The sequence below is a fragment of the Sinocyclocheilus anshuiensis genome, unplaced genomic scaffold (genome assembly GCF_001515605.1).
Source record: "Sinocyclocheilus anshuiensis isolate Anshui unplaced genomic scaffold, SAMN03320099.WGS_v1.1 scaffold1260, whole genome shotgun sequence".
NCBI classification, from domain to species: Eukaryota; Metazoa; Chordata; class Actinopteri; order Cypriniformes; family Cyprinidae; genus Sinocyclocheilus; species Sinocyclocheilus anshuiensis.
Genome location: NW_015546079.1, coordinates 203583 through 218346, shown reverse-complemented (window position 1 = coordinate 218346; position 14764 = coordinate 203583). Strand labels below are relative to the sequence as shown.

Genomic DNA, 14764 nt, shown 5'->3' with positions numbered 1-14764 from the left:
AGTCACTAAACACACAGATCTCACAGAGTCAGTCTCAAGCTCAGCTCAGAGTACTGAGGTCCAGTGCAAATATCTATACAATTTTGTATAGGACTCCAGAGTACACTGACAAACATCATGCATGCCAAATGACACACAGAGAGGGAAGCACGCTATGTTACAGTCCAGTATGAAATATATCCGTGAGTATGTGTGCGCGTGAAAAAGTTCATATTACTACTACAAAAATTAACTAAAAATAAATAAATGAAATATAAAATAAATTAAAATAAATGCTAAATAATAATGGGTCTAATTATGTGGCAAATAAAATCTAAAAATGTTAAAAGCTGTCTGTAAGAGTTTGGGCGATTTAATCAGTATAATTAGCTTAATTTAAGAAGAGTAAACGTTGCTATGCTGCCATACAAAGCCAAAACAGTATTAAAATTGAAAATCAAATCAGTCAATAAATCAACCAATTGAATTTTTCTCAGTTCTAGTTTTGCTGTAGTTACTGCATTTCTCCTTTGTATGGCAGTATGAGAGAACATCACAGGTATAGGTGTATATATTTGTGTTTTTACACTACCATTGAAAAGTTTGGGGTCAGTAAGTTTTTTGAAAGAAATGAATTATTTTATTAAGCAAAGATGCATTAAATTGATCCAAAGTAACACTAAAGACATATCTATGAGATTTCTATTGAAAATAAATGCTGTTGTTTTGAACTTTCTTATTCATTATCTATCTATCACGGTTTCCACAAAAATAATAAGCAGCACAACTGTTTTCAAGATTGATAATGATTTTGAATGATTTTGACAGATCATGTGACACTGAAGACTGGAGTAATGGCTGCTGAAAATTCAGCTTTGCCATCACAGGAATAAAATACAATTTAGAAAAATACTAAAATAGAAACAGTTATGTTATATTGTAATAATACTTCATAATATTACTGTTTTTATATTGCATTTTTGATCAAATAATGCAGCCCTGGTGAAAAGAGGGTTCTTCCAAAAACATTGAAAAAATCGTACTGACTCCAAACTTTTTGAATCTATTTGCTTGAGTTTATGAGGGTCTGAATACCGTACATATTGAATAAACAGCCGACAGAACTGTATAGATGAGTGGTTGGTTTCAGTTAATTGATTTTTATGTTTTACACCACAGAAACTTCTGTATTGAACCTGTGTTTCTCCCAACAGTGACATAAACAGCCAAATCCAGTCTTTTACATATAAAGGGGTGTGTTTGGAAGTATACAGGGCGGAAACCGAAGAGGAAAAGAGAGAATTTGTGTTGTATTGAGTGTATGTGATCTCTTATGATAAGTGTCTTTGTGGGAACTGATGTTCTGAAGGGCATGGGTTGAAAAAGCTTGTGTTTACTGTCTATTTTACAATTGTATATTTATTTTTTGTTGTCGTTTTCTTATAAAATAATAGTATTATTATAATCATTATGGTTTATTAACTATAGTTTCTTTATTTTGAATAATGAGTGCCAACACTCCTTGTAAAAGCATGCACATATTTAAGCGAATGTTCTTCATATTCATCGTCCTGAATTACATACCTCCAACTCTATCACTCCATTCCAAACACGGTGAGTATTCCTCCTTCTCTCCTTTCCCAGTTCCAAGGATTTGTCATTCCCATTCTGTGCCTTCCTTTTTCAGACATCCACTTTTCCATGTTGGGTTCAAGCAGTCACTTGAATTCCATCACAATGGTGTTTGATTCCTGAAATAGGAGTTGGTATTGTTTGATTATGCTGATTGAAATGTCTAACCAGCTTAAGTCTCATGCTGGCCACTTAGTTGGTTGCTGTGACGTCTACAGATGATGATTCTGACTCCTCCTTTTCCTCAAGCTCTTCAATTACAGATGGTGAGACATCAAACGCCTTGCGCTCTGTGCTGAATTCTCCAGGGGCTTGGCCTGGACTGCTTCCTCCCGTCGAGGTCACTTCCTGCGTTACTGGAGATGGAATTAATGTTACTGGTTCTGGTTCCATACATAACGTTACCTCTTCCTCCTGGAAAAGAGGCTGGATGTTAGACTGGGTACATGTCATTTCCTGTTTACAGCTGCAGTGTGTAATTTCTGTGCCAACAGTGGCACTAAACAAATTCACAAAACAACTTTCAAAACATTTGTTTTGTAATTTTGTTTAGTGGCTGGAATGAGACTTGAACAGGTTTTGTGTTGGGATAACATTTAACATATAACATTTGGGACTCAAATAAACAGATCATTGTTGAAAGTTGTTTTAGCGACACTTGCCGTAGTTCAGTTAAGTCATTTATAAGTTGTTTCTCATGAAATGTGTAAACTTTGTAGCGCCATCAAAAATGTTTTGTGTGATCTACCCAACCAGGAATGCATTTCCAATACAACTATGTAACTTGTTGTTTAACTACCGTATGATGCCTTGTTGGAGATGTTAACTAGCTAGTCATGACGAAACTGTAGTAACATGGTCGTACTTCCATTATTTGAACCATGCTGGTTCAACAACATAGGCCTGCTGTTATTGATGTCACTCACAGGTGAATGGTGAAGTATTAATAGGTTCCCTTACACATTTATGCACATGCGCATTATTAAAAAACGGCACTGATTGTTGATTGTTGTTGGGGCGGGATTATCCATTGGCCTGACCAATAACAGCAGGGGGGAGTTTTAAAAAAACCTGTCTGAAACAGTCATTATTTTTGCAGTTTCTTTTGGTGATGCTGCTGGCACAGAAATTACACACTTCAGCACTAGAAAAGTTGCACACTGTAGCTGTAAGAACTGATTTAAACTGTGACTCATACCTGATTCCAACAGTGAGAGGAGTTATAGAAAACTTCTCATTTTCTAGCTGCTGACAGAAATAGCATTTAAAAAAAAAAAAATGTTTTCATATTAACTGTCTGTTGAGATGCTGTTCTATTCATGTTTATTTCATGCCATAACTTGTATTAAAGTTGAAGAGACGCTGCCGCTTGAACTGTGGCACTACAGCGTTCTGTCTCGACACATTTAAAAGCATCAAAGCTGCATTCATTGTTTGAATTTCATGATAGAATGGACAGAATTTGAAAGATGAGGCTTTGTTTCCTATCAGAAGCACAAAGCTCTTTTATTGGAGATTATTGGAGGTTTATTGCAATGAACAAAAACTTCTTTTGATCGTTTTAATTAACCACACCATCACTGATTTTAGACTCAGTGTAGTTGTCAATTGTAAGTGGATTATGTTCATAGTTAATGTGATGAACTACACCTGTGGTTACTCTGTTATGACGTCTGCGTAAACTTGAGATTGCTGACTTCATACATACACTAACAATTATGCTGGGACCAGTTGGTCAAGAGATTTCTAGAAAAGTTAGTTTTGAGAAAAAGTCTAGCAGATATCACTTGATATTTTGTTTTTAGTGCAAAAACATTCAGATATTTGGCTTAAGTGTCATTTAAGTGCCCCTGCACGTTTTATTTTATTATTATTATTATTATTAACTCACTTTGATCTCTTCCTCCTCCTGGGCTTCCAGTAAAGGTGAGTGATCTGTCGTCACCTCCTCTGAGGGGGCTGTTAGATTTCCATCTACTGCTACAGGCATACCCATGTAGCCCACCATGTCTGCCTGATAGGCCTCTGTCTGCACTGCCCCCCACAGATCCACTAATGGCGGGTGAGTGAGGGGAGGCAGGCTGTGGATGGTGCTGTTGGGAGTAGCTTGTAAAGACTGAGTGGCACTCTGTAGTCTTTGCTCCAAGATCTGCAAATAGACCGAAAAAAAGCTCAAGTTTCCATTGCGGTAACAGAGCGCAAGCCACTCTTTCAGCTGCCTCTTTTTCCCATTCATGTTATCCATTCCAAAAAATTCACATGAACCAAACCAACCAGCAACCAAAATTACAAACTTTGATTTAAACAAAATAAATAAATAAATTTGCATATTTATTAAAAAATATTATAAGCAATGAACTAAGCATCTCATAAAACAATAGCAATAACTGATCAGAAATTATAGTATATATAATGATCATATGTCAGTAGTTTAATTAGATAATATATTTGCTATAAAGCAAACACATATACAATGTTTATACTGTATCATCATATATTTAGAAAACATTCTTACTGTACAGTTTTGTCATTTTCAAATAAAAGTATCTAAACATGCTTTAATGCTTTTACTTGAGTTTAATTTGACAATTTTCAGTTAAAAGTAAACAAATTTAGTGAGGTTTATGCTTAAAGCAAAAACAATTATATCATCTATCTATCTATCTATCTATCTATCTATCCATCCATCCATCCATCCATCCATCCATCCATCCATCTATTTCATCCGACAATTTAGTTTTTTCTTACCCCATCTTATACAAATAGATGTTTTATTTGCAATGTTTCATGGGAATGGGCAATCACTGCTGCACATTTTTGGCAAAAACATCAAACATCAAGCTGAAATCACAGTGAACAATGCCTTCTACGGAAGCATATATCATCATTTTGCAGTCACAGAGCTCATGGTAGGTCTTGAAACGTTTATACATAATTTTTTTTATTTTTTAGTAAATTTTTTTATTTACTTTTAGAACCCGACTTGTGCTCTATTGTGTTACTGATAGGATTTGTAGTGTTTAATTCCCCATTTGATCCAGTGAGACCTCAATTATTGTGACGATCAATGGCTTCCAGTTAAAGGCTGAATGATGGAACCTGATTGAGTTTTTACTGCCGATCCTGGTGCTGCTGTTGAAATGGCCACTGGGACCTGTGCTGTTCAACCCCAACATGATGCTGCAGTCAGCAGAGCAAGAGATGTCGTTGCAGTAGATGCTAATTGAAATGGCAGTTTTGTAACTCACCTGTTGTTGATACTAGCATAAGATCTGTTGCAGCACATGGCATATGGAAGATACATTTTATGACAACTCTGTTACTATTACAGGAGATGATGATGCAGAGATTCTGCTACATAAAAAAGCTTTGTACAAAAAATAATGTGATTTCTATTATTCTCAAAATAATGTGAGTTGAGAATTTCATAATGGCCATAAATTATAAAATGATTATTGCGAGTTTTATTAACATTTTTCCAATAATATTTTACATTAAGGTTCCGGTTGTTAACATTAGTTAACAATGAAAAATATTTTATTTAAGATTTATTATTCATGTTAATTTCAACATTTACTAATAAATTGTTCAAATTAAGTTGTATACGTTAATATTATTTAATGAACATGAGCTAATATGAAATAACAATAAACAATGTTGTTTTTGATTAAACTAATGTTAATAAAGATTAAAAAAATACAGTAACGTGTATTGCTTTTTGTTAGTTAATTAACTACCGTTAACAAATAAGATTTATTCATCGTTTTGAAGATTATTAACCTTTTTAAAGATTAATTCATCTTAGTTTATGTTTAATTAAAATTAAAAGTTGTATCTGTTAATATTATTTAATGAACGTGAGCTAATATTAACTAACAATAAACAGTGTTATTTTTATTAACTAATGTTAATAAAGATTAAAAAATCCTTTAAAGTTAAAGTTAATTAACTAAATAACTAATAAGACCTTATCGTAAAGTGTTACCATTTTTTCTTTTTATTTTTTCTTCTTTTTTAAACCATTATTTCATATTTTATTTATTTATTTTTCTAAGAAAAAAAGAATAAAAGAATATGTCAAACAACTGAATGGTTTCTTTTCAAGAACTGATCTTAAATCTTATTTATTTATTATGATATCTGGACACTTGTGTCACACTAACATTTTTGACTTCATGCCCATAAAAAAATCAAAATGAATTTGAATTCAGGATTACAAACATTCTGATCATAGAGGAGGTGCAAGTCACTGAATTGCACTTTTAAATAAATGAATAGATCTGTTAATGTGGGTGATGAAATAAAAATGCACAGCTCACGCACTGCTTACACATGCAGTCTGAAACAGGCCTTATGGGATTTGTAGCTTTATGACTAACCTGTAAAGCACCTGTTATTGTTGCAGGGGCTTATGGGAGTTGTAGTGTTCTCACTCACCTGTTGCTGTTGTTGATACTGCAGGAGCTGTTGCTGCTGGTATTGATGGATCTGGTGCAGGTGCTGGATCTGCTGAAACTGGTTCTGATACTGCTGCTGCTGTTGCTGTTGTGACAGGAAGTGAGCTGCTGAATTTGGGTCATATCCTCCCTCAGTCCCGACAGCCATGACATATGAACCGGTGGCAGGAGAGGCCACACCTGACTGTTCATTACTAATTGGCTCCCAAGCATGACGAAACTGTAGTAACATGGTCGTACTTCCATTATTTGAACCATGCTGGTTCAACAACATAGGCCTGCTGTTATTGATGTCACTCACAGGTGAATGGTGAAGTATTAATAGGTTCCCTTACACATTTATGCACATGCGCATTATTAAAAAACGGCACTGATTGTTGATTGTTGTTGGGGCGGGATTATCCATTGGCCTGACCAATAACAGCAGGGGGGAGTTTTAAAAAAACCTGTCTGAAACAGTCATTATTTTTGCAGTTTCTTTTGGTGATGCTGCTGGCACAGAAATTACACACTTCAGCACTAGAAAAGTTGCACACTGTAGCTGTAAGAACTGATTTAAACTGTGACTCATACCTGATTCCAACAGTGAGAGGAGTTATAGAAAACTTCTCATTTTCTAGCTGCTGACAGAAATAGCATTTAAAAAAAAAAAAATGTTTTCATATTAACTGTCTGTTGAGATGCTGTTCTATTCATGTTTATTTCATGCCATAACTTGTATTAAAGTTGAAGAGACGCTGCCGCTTGAACTGTGGCACTACAGCGTTCTGTCTCGACACATTTAAAAGCATCAAAGCTGCATTCATTGTTTGAATTTCATGATAGAATGGACAGAATTTGAAAGATGAGGCTTTGTTTCCTATCAGAAGCACAAAGCTCTTTTATTGGAGATTATTGGAGGTTTATTGCAATGAACAAAAACTTCTTTTGATCGTTTTAATTAACCACACCATCACTGATTTTAGACTCAGTGTAGTTGTCAATTGTAAGTGGATTATGTTCATAGTTAATGTGATGAACTACACCTGTGGTTACTCTGTTATGACGTCTGCGTAAACTTGAGATTGCTGACTTCATACATACACTAACAATTATGCTGGGACCAGTTGGTCAAGAGATTTCTAGAAAAGTTAGTTTTGAGAAAAAGTCTAGCAGATATCACTTGATATTTTGTTTTTAGTGCAAAAACATTCAGATATTTGGCTTAAGTGTCATTTAAGTGCCCCTGCACGTTTTATTTTATTATTATTATTATTATTAACTCACTTTGATCTCTTCCTCCTCCTGGGCTTCCAGTAAAGGTGAGTGATCTGTCGTCACCTCCTCTGAGGGGGCTGTTAGATTTCCATCTACTGCTACAGGCATACCCATGTAGCCCACCATGTCTGCCTGATAGGCCTCTGTCTGCACTGCCCCCCACAGATCCACTAATGGCGGGTGAGTGAGGGGAGGCAGGCTGTGGATGGTGCTGTTGGGAGTAGCTTGTAAAGACTGAGTGGCACTCTGTAGTCTTTGCTCCAAGATCTGCAAATAGACCGAAAAAAAGCTCAAGTTTCCATTGCGGTAACAGAGCGCAAGCCACTCTTTCAGCTGCCTCTTTTTCCCATTCATGTTATCCATTCCAAAAAATTCACATGAACCAAACCAACCAGCAACCAAAATTACAAACTTTGATTTAAACAAAATAAATAAATAAATTTGCATATTTATTAAAAAATATTATAAGCAATGAACTAAGCATCTCATAAAACAATAGCAATAACTGATCAGAAATTATAGTATATATAATGATCATATGTCAGTAGTTTAATTAGATAATATATTTGCTATAAAGCAAACACATATACAATGTTTATACTGTATCATCATATATTTAGAAAACATTCTTACTGTACAGTTTTGTCATTTTCAAATAAAAGTATCTAAACATGCTTTAATGCTTTTACTTGAGTTTAATTTGACAATTTTCAGTTAAAAGTAAACAAATTTAGTGAGGTTTATGCTTAAAGCAAAAACAATTATATCATCTATCTATCTATCTATCTATCTATCTATCTATCTATCTATCTATCTATCCATCCATCCATCCATCCATCCATCCATCCATCCATCTATTTCATCCGACAATTTAGTTTTTTCTTACCCCATCTTATACAAATAGATGTTTTATTTGCAATGTTTCATGGGAATGGGCAATCACTGCTGCACATTTTTGGCAAAAACATCAAACATCAAGCTGAAATCACAGTGAACAATGCCTTCTACGGAAGCATATATCATCATTTTGCAGTCACAGAGCTCATGGTAGGTCTTGAAACGTTTATACATAATTTTTTTTATTTTTTAGTAAATTTTTTTATTTACTTTTAGAACCCGACTTGTGCTCTATTGTGTTACTGATAGGATTTGTAGTGTTTAATTCCCCATTTGATCCAGTGAGACCTCAATTATTGTGACGATCAATGGCTTCCAGTTAAAGGCTGAATGATGGAACCTGATTGAGTTTTTACTGCCGATCCTGGTGCTGCTGTTGAAATGGCCACTGGGACCTGTGCTGTTCAACCCCAACATGATGCTGCAGTCAGCAGAGCAAGAGATGTCGTTGCAGTAGATGCTAATTGAAATGGCAGTTTTGTAACTCACCTGTTGTTGATACTAGCATAAGATCTGTTGCAGCACATGGCATATGGAAGATACATTTTATGACAACTCTGTTACTATTACAGGAGATGATGATGCAGAGATTCTGCTACATAAAAAAGCTTTGTACAAAAAATAATGTGATTTCTATTATTCTCAAAATAATGTGAGTTGAGAATTTCATAATGGCCATAAATTATAAAATGATTATTGCGAGTTTTATTAACATTTTTCCAATAATATTTTACATTAAGGTTCCGGTTGTTAACATTAGTTAACAATGAAAAATATTTTATTTAAGATTTATTATTCATGTTAATTTCAACATTTACTAATAAATTGTTCAAATTAAGTTGTATACGTTAATATTATTTAATGAACATGAGCTAATATGAAATAACAATAAACAATGTTGTTTTTGATTAAACTAATGTTAATAAAGATTAAAAAAATACAGTAACGTGTATTGCTTTTTGTTAGTTAATTAACTACCGTTAACAAATAAGATTTATTCATCGTTTTGAAGATTATTAACCTTTTTAAAGATTAATTCATCTTAGTTTATGTTTAATTAAAATTAAAAGTTGTATCTGTTAATATTATTTAATGAACGTGAGCTAATATTAACTAACAATAAACAGTGTTATTTTTATTAACTAATGTTAATAAAGATTAAAAAATCCTTTAAAGTTAAAGTTAATTAACTAAATAACTAATAAGACCTTATCGTAAAGTGTTACCATTTTTTCTTTTTATTTTTTCTTCTTTTTTAAACCATTATTTCATATTTTATTTATTTATTTTTCTAAGAAAAAAAGAATAAAAGAATATGTCAAACAACTGAATGGTTTCTTTTCAAGAACTGATCTTAAATCTTATTTATTTATTATGATATCTGGACACTTGTGTCACACTAACATTTTTGACTTCATGCCCATAAAAAAATCAAAATGAATTTGAATTCAGGATTACAAACATTCTGATCATAGAGGAGGTGCAAGTCACTGAATTGCACTTTTAAATAAATGAATAGATCTGTTAATGTGGGTGATGAAATAAAAATGCACAGCTCACGCACTGCTTACACATGCAGTCTGAAACAGGCCTTATGGGATTTGTAGCTTTATGACTCACCTGTAAAGCACCTGTTATTGTTGCAGGGGCTTATGGGAGTTGTAGTGTTCTCACTCACCTGTTGCTGTTGTTGATACTGCAGGAGCTGTTGCTGCTGGTATTGATGGATCTGGTGCAGGTGCTGGATCTGCTGAAACTGGTTCTGATACTGCTGCTGCTGTTGCTGTTGTGACAGGAAGTGAGCTGCTGAATTTGGGTCATATCCTCCCTCAGTCCCGACAGCCATGACATATGAACCGGTGGCAGGAGAGGCCACACCTGACTGTTCATTACTAATTGGCTCCCAAGCATCAGAGGAAGAAAGGCAATAAAGACCCTGGGAGACGTAATTGTGAGGCCACACCTCTGCAGAAGAATGGTGCACTATCTGGTCTGAAAGAGACAGAGAAAAAGAAAGAAAATATTACAAACTTCAAGGGTAACATTCTGTATATTTTATCCTAGTTCTAAATCTCAGATCATTTTCCTCACAGCCTGTGCTGATCTGAGTTGTCGTCTGGTGATTATTATATGGCTACTTACCAAATAAATAAATAAATGGACATGAAATATTGATCTGAGTTGAAATTCTTTCATTATGTTAGATGAAAGAGAACCCAGAGTAACATGAGAGAAATTAAACTAACACAGTTACAGTATGAAGGAAATACATTACCAAAACCAATCAGAATCAAGTATTCCAGAGAGCCATAAACAATTATTATTGATCAGCGTCTTGCATATGGATTAGGTACGAACTAAAGTCTTCAAAGGAAAATATTCTTTAGTAAAACAAATAAAGGGTTGTCAAATTAAATCAAAGAAGTCAAATAAATGATATTATTTGACATGTTGGCTGCTTTTAGATTCACTTTTATGTCATAGTCATAGCTCTTAAAAAGACTTTTATGATGCTTTGATTGGACACAATGTGCAGATGTTAATATATTTGATCCCACATCCATAACAAAGCCTCAAAATTTCCATTATTTTCATTTTGAGCCAAATTCTGTGACTTTTCAGCCTCATCTGCATGCAACGGCACGATATTTTCTAAATTATATCCGATTATAAAACAATGTTGAATAATAATAACTGCACATTCTATTTCTGTCTGTGAAATCTCTTGCCTCAGTATACCCCACGGCCATCATTGTAAAATAAAAATGAGTGTTCACTCATTTCAGCCCTCCGGCAGGGCAGAAATGAGATGCTTTATTTACCGAGGAAATGGCTTTGTAATGTAGCATAACACTCACTTGTACATAGACTGCCCACTGAGTTTATTCTTCTCTTGCCCTTTTTCTCTCTATAGACCTATGGCAGCATCCTAATTGGAATGAAACCCCATAAATAACTGATTTGTGCTCTACAGCAAACAACTTGACTCACAAATGATTTCATTACAAGTGATTCAAGAGGAATGATGCAATACTATAAAACTAATAAGCATAAATACAAGTAGCACACACATTTTGGGAAACAAAAAGTCATTTATTTGTTTTAAATTTTTATCAGTACTTTTCACTGTAATGTACATTTACATTTATTCATATTCATATGCTTTTATCCAAAGTGATACAGTTGAAAAGTTTGAACTTTTCAAAAGTTTGATGTTAATAATATGTTAATATTTTTTTAGTAATACTTTTTGATAGAATAGAATAGAATATATTTTTAAAGAAATTTCAACTTTTATTCAGCAAAGATGCATTAAATTGATCAAAAGTGACAGGAAAGAAAAAATTAAGAGACCACTGCAAAATTATCGGTTTCTCTGGACAACATTTCTCCCAAATTCCAAATAAACAAATTGTCATTTAGAGTATTTATTTGCGGAAAATGACAACTGGTCAAAATAACTGGTCAAAAAAGATGCAGTGTTTTCAGACCTCGATTAATGCAAAGAAAACAAATTCATATTCATTTTTAAACAACAAAATACTAATGTTTTAACTTAGTAAGAGTTCCGAAATTTGGTGGAATAACCTTGATTTTCAGTCAGGGCTTTCATGCATCTTGGCCTGCTCTCCACCAGTCTTTCACATTGATGTTGGGTGACTTTATACCACTTCTGGCGCAAACATTCAAGCAGCTCGGCTTTGTTTGATGGCTGGTGATCATCCATCTTCCTCTTGATCACATTCTAGAGGTTTTCAGTGGGGTTCAGGTCTGGAGATTGGGCTGGCAATGCTACAGGGTCTTGATCTGGAGGTCCTCCATCCACACTTTGATTGACCTGGCTGTGTGTCAGGGAGCGTTGTCCTGCTGGAAAAACCAGTCCTCAGAGTTGGGTAACATTGTCAGAGCAGAAGGAAGTTTACTTCTAGGGCAACCTTGTACATGGCTTGATTCGTGCGCCTTTCACAAAGACAAATGTGCCTGATTCCAGCCTTGCTGAAGCACCCCCAGATCATCACAGATCCTCCACCAAATTTCACAGTGGGTGCGAGACACTGTGGCTTGTAGGCCTCTCCAGGTCTCCGTTTAACCATTAGACGACCAGGTGTTGGGCAAAGCTGAAAATTGGACTCATCAAAGAAGATGACCTCACTCCAAACCTCTACGGTTCAGTCCTTATGGTCTTTTGCAAACCTCAGCCTAGCTCTTCTTTGCTTCTCATTGATGAAGGGCTTTTTTTCTAGCTTTTCAGCCCTGTTTTCAACCGTCCTCATGGTCTTTTGCAAACCTCAGCCTAGCTCTTCTTTGCTTCTCATTGATGAAGGGCTTTTTTCTAGCTTTTCAGCCCTGTTTTCAACCGTCCTTGCTGTGCACTTCACCCCAGCTGCCGTTTGCCATTCTTTTTAGGACACTTGATGTCGTCCTACAGTTGTTGAATGACATTCAAATGATTTGGCGGTCAACAGTGGAGAGTCATTTTCACCCTCTCCCGTCTGTAGCTTTGTTGTCCCTAATGTCTACAGCTTGACCTTGTTCTTATGAATCACTGTCTTTAAAATTTTAAGGATGTAAGCAACCTGATGCTTACTGTATCCCTCTGTATCCAGTAAAGCCAGAATTGAACCCTTATTTTCCTCACTCAACTTTTCTTTTCAACTCCTTTGGCATGGTCAATAGTTATTATTTGATTGCAAATACTTTTGAGTTGCTACTAACACTGTTTTTGCCATCCAGCTGGTCCTACTGCACGAGGATAGTGATGACCACAGCAGTGGTTTTTATACCTTTCCTCATTAAAAAAAAACATTTGGTTGAGGTGATCATCTAATCAGTACTTCATTAAGCAAAATGAGGTTTAGATTTTTGATTTATGCTAAATCCTTAGCATAAATGATGTTGTCATTTGGCATGCAGATGGCTTTGGTTGTTCTGAGCTCTCATGTGAGTCTGTAAGGCTGTACTGAACTGTTCAGTGGATTAGTTCTTGTTCTCCTGAGAGTCACGGGTCCCTGACCTATAGGTATTCATTTATTCAAAACCCTATGTGCACTGCATTCCGAATGCAATATAGCAATCCCACCCTCACTCTAGGGGGCTTTCAATGGAAAGCTTTCTTCTTAGAGAAACCTCTTAGCATTGGACTAAATAAATAAAGGAAAACAAAAGAAAATGTCTAATTTTTCAGTCGTTATGGAATTAGTCATGGATTTCAGCCATATCTTCTTCACATATTCTTTGAGCTGAGAAGGAAAGATGAGCTAAGTTGTTGAGAGAATGTGTTTAATTGTGGTTTATGACAGCACGTTGCCTGAATAATTGCAGCACTCATCAGAGCTCACACTGTGAGACGGAAGTTCTGTTGCTAAATTGATTTTATTCCTAAATTTCCAGCCTAAAGCGCAGTAGGAAGAGGTACAGTAATTCTCTGAGCTTGCAGGTGCATGCTGGGAAATGTAGTCAGTACCTCGGCTGGAGATGCTTTCCTGGTTGGCCTCGCTCAGGTGGGCTATGCTTCCCTGATTAGATCCAACGCTTGTGCTCTCGCCGTCCATAGAGCTCCAGGCCAGCAGCGTCGCCTCAGAGATTGCAAACTGCTGAAGCACACCTGACAAATTCAGGATTACATTGTTTATTGTTGGCCATAAAACCACATCAAAACGTCCTTCTGTAGCTAAGTTTTAAAGAAAGAATAAGAAAGTTTAAGTGAGAACAGGACAGTTACATTTATGAATACATAATTTGTGTATTCATACTTGTTTGTATTTTGATGCTATTGCTATTCAACTTCTGAATGTAACGGTGTTATTGGCTAATTATGGAATATGTTTGTGACTAATATTAATTTGACCCTCAACCACTAAAACCACCTGTGTTTGGACCATATATAATGTTCCCTTTCAGTCAGTCACGTTCGACGTTACGTCAGTTGTGACTGACGAATTGGGATCTCGCCTGAGAGCCCAATCACCTTCGAGTGTTAACTAAACAAGCCAATGACAGTTGGCGTGCGTGTTTCGCCACGCGCACCCCGCCCTGCAGCGCGGGTATAAAAGGAGCGCGCGTGCAAACGCACATCAGCTTTTCGCTTTGGAGCCGAGCCTTCTACAAGACGAATCTCCGCGAGTGTTTGGAAAACAGCTGGCGTTGGTGTTACGGCGTGTCAGCGGGGGTTGCCATCCAGGCTGCTGAAACCTCGGCGAGCTGCAGCTTCCATTCTGCGGTCCCGCCGCGACCTCCCCTGGGCGCTTCAGCGCTCTCTCTAAAAGAGTGTTTTTCCTTTCTAAAAGAGCAAATTCTAAAAGAGCTCCACGAGCGACGGGCGTCTTTTTAAAGATGGCTTCCCGCTCGTGCGTTTCTGGATGTGGTCGTTTCCTGGCTTCATCTGACGGTCACGATCGCTGTGTCTCGTGCTTGGGCTTTCAGCACGCTGAAGCAGCGCTCGTGGATGAGTCATGTTCTCAGTGCGGGAACATGACCATCGCGATGTTGCGGTCTAGATACCTCCTAATTAAACGGGGGGGTATCCCCCTTGCCATGCCCCG

General features: G+C 36.1%; 1 protein-coding gene across 1 annotated transcript in view; it reads right to left on the bottom strand.

Annotated features, from left to right (window-relative positions):
- Nucleotides 1–1439: 1439 nt before the first annotated feature.
- The window catches only part of fam131bb (family with sequence similarity 131 member Bb), a 51967-nt gene continuing 38642 nt past the window's right edge, over nucleotides 1440–14764 (bottom strand). The window contains exons 5-8 of the mRNA XM_016501389.1: nucleotides 13687–13827; nucleotides 9901–10214; nucleotides 7335–7592; nucleotides 1440–2025 (exon numbers count right to left, since the gene is read on the bottom strand). Of these exons, the coding sequence (XP_016356875.1) occupies nucleotides 1804–2025; nucleotides 7335–7592; nucleotides 9901–10214; nucleotides 13687–13827 (935 nt within the window). The 3' untranslated portion in view covers nucleotides 1440–1803. The remainder of the gene's footprint in view (nucleotides 2026–7334; nucleotides 7593–9900; nucleotides 10215–13686; nucleotides 13828–14764) is intronic.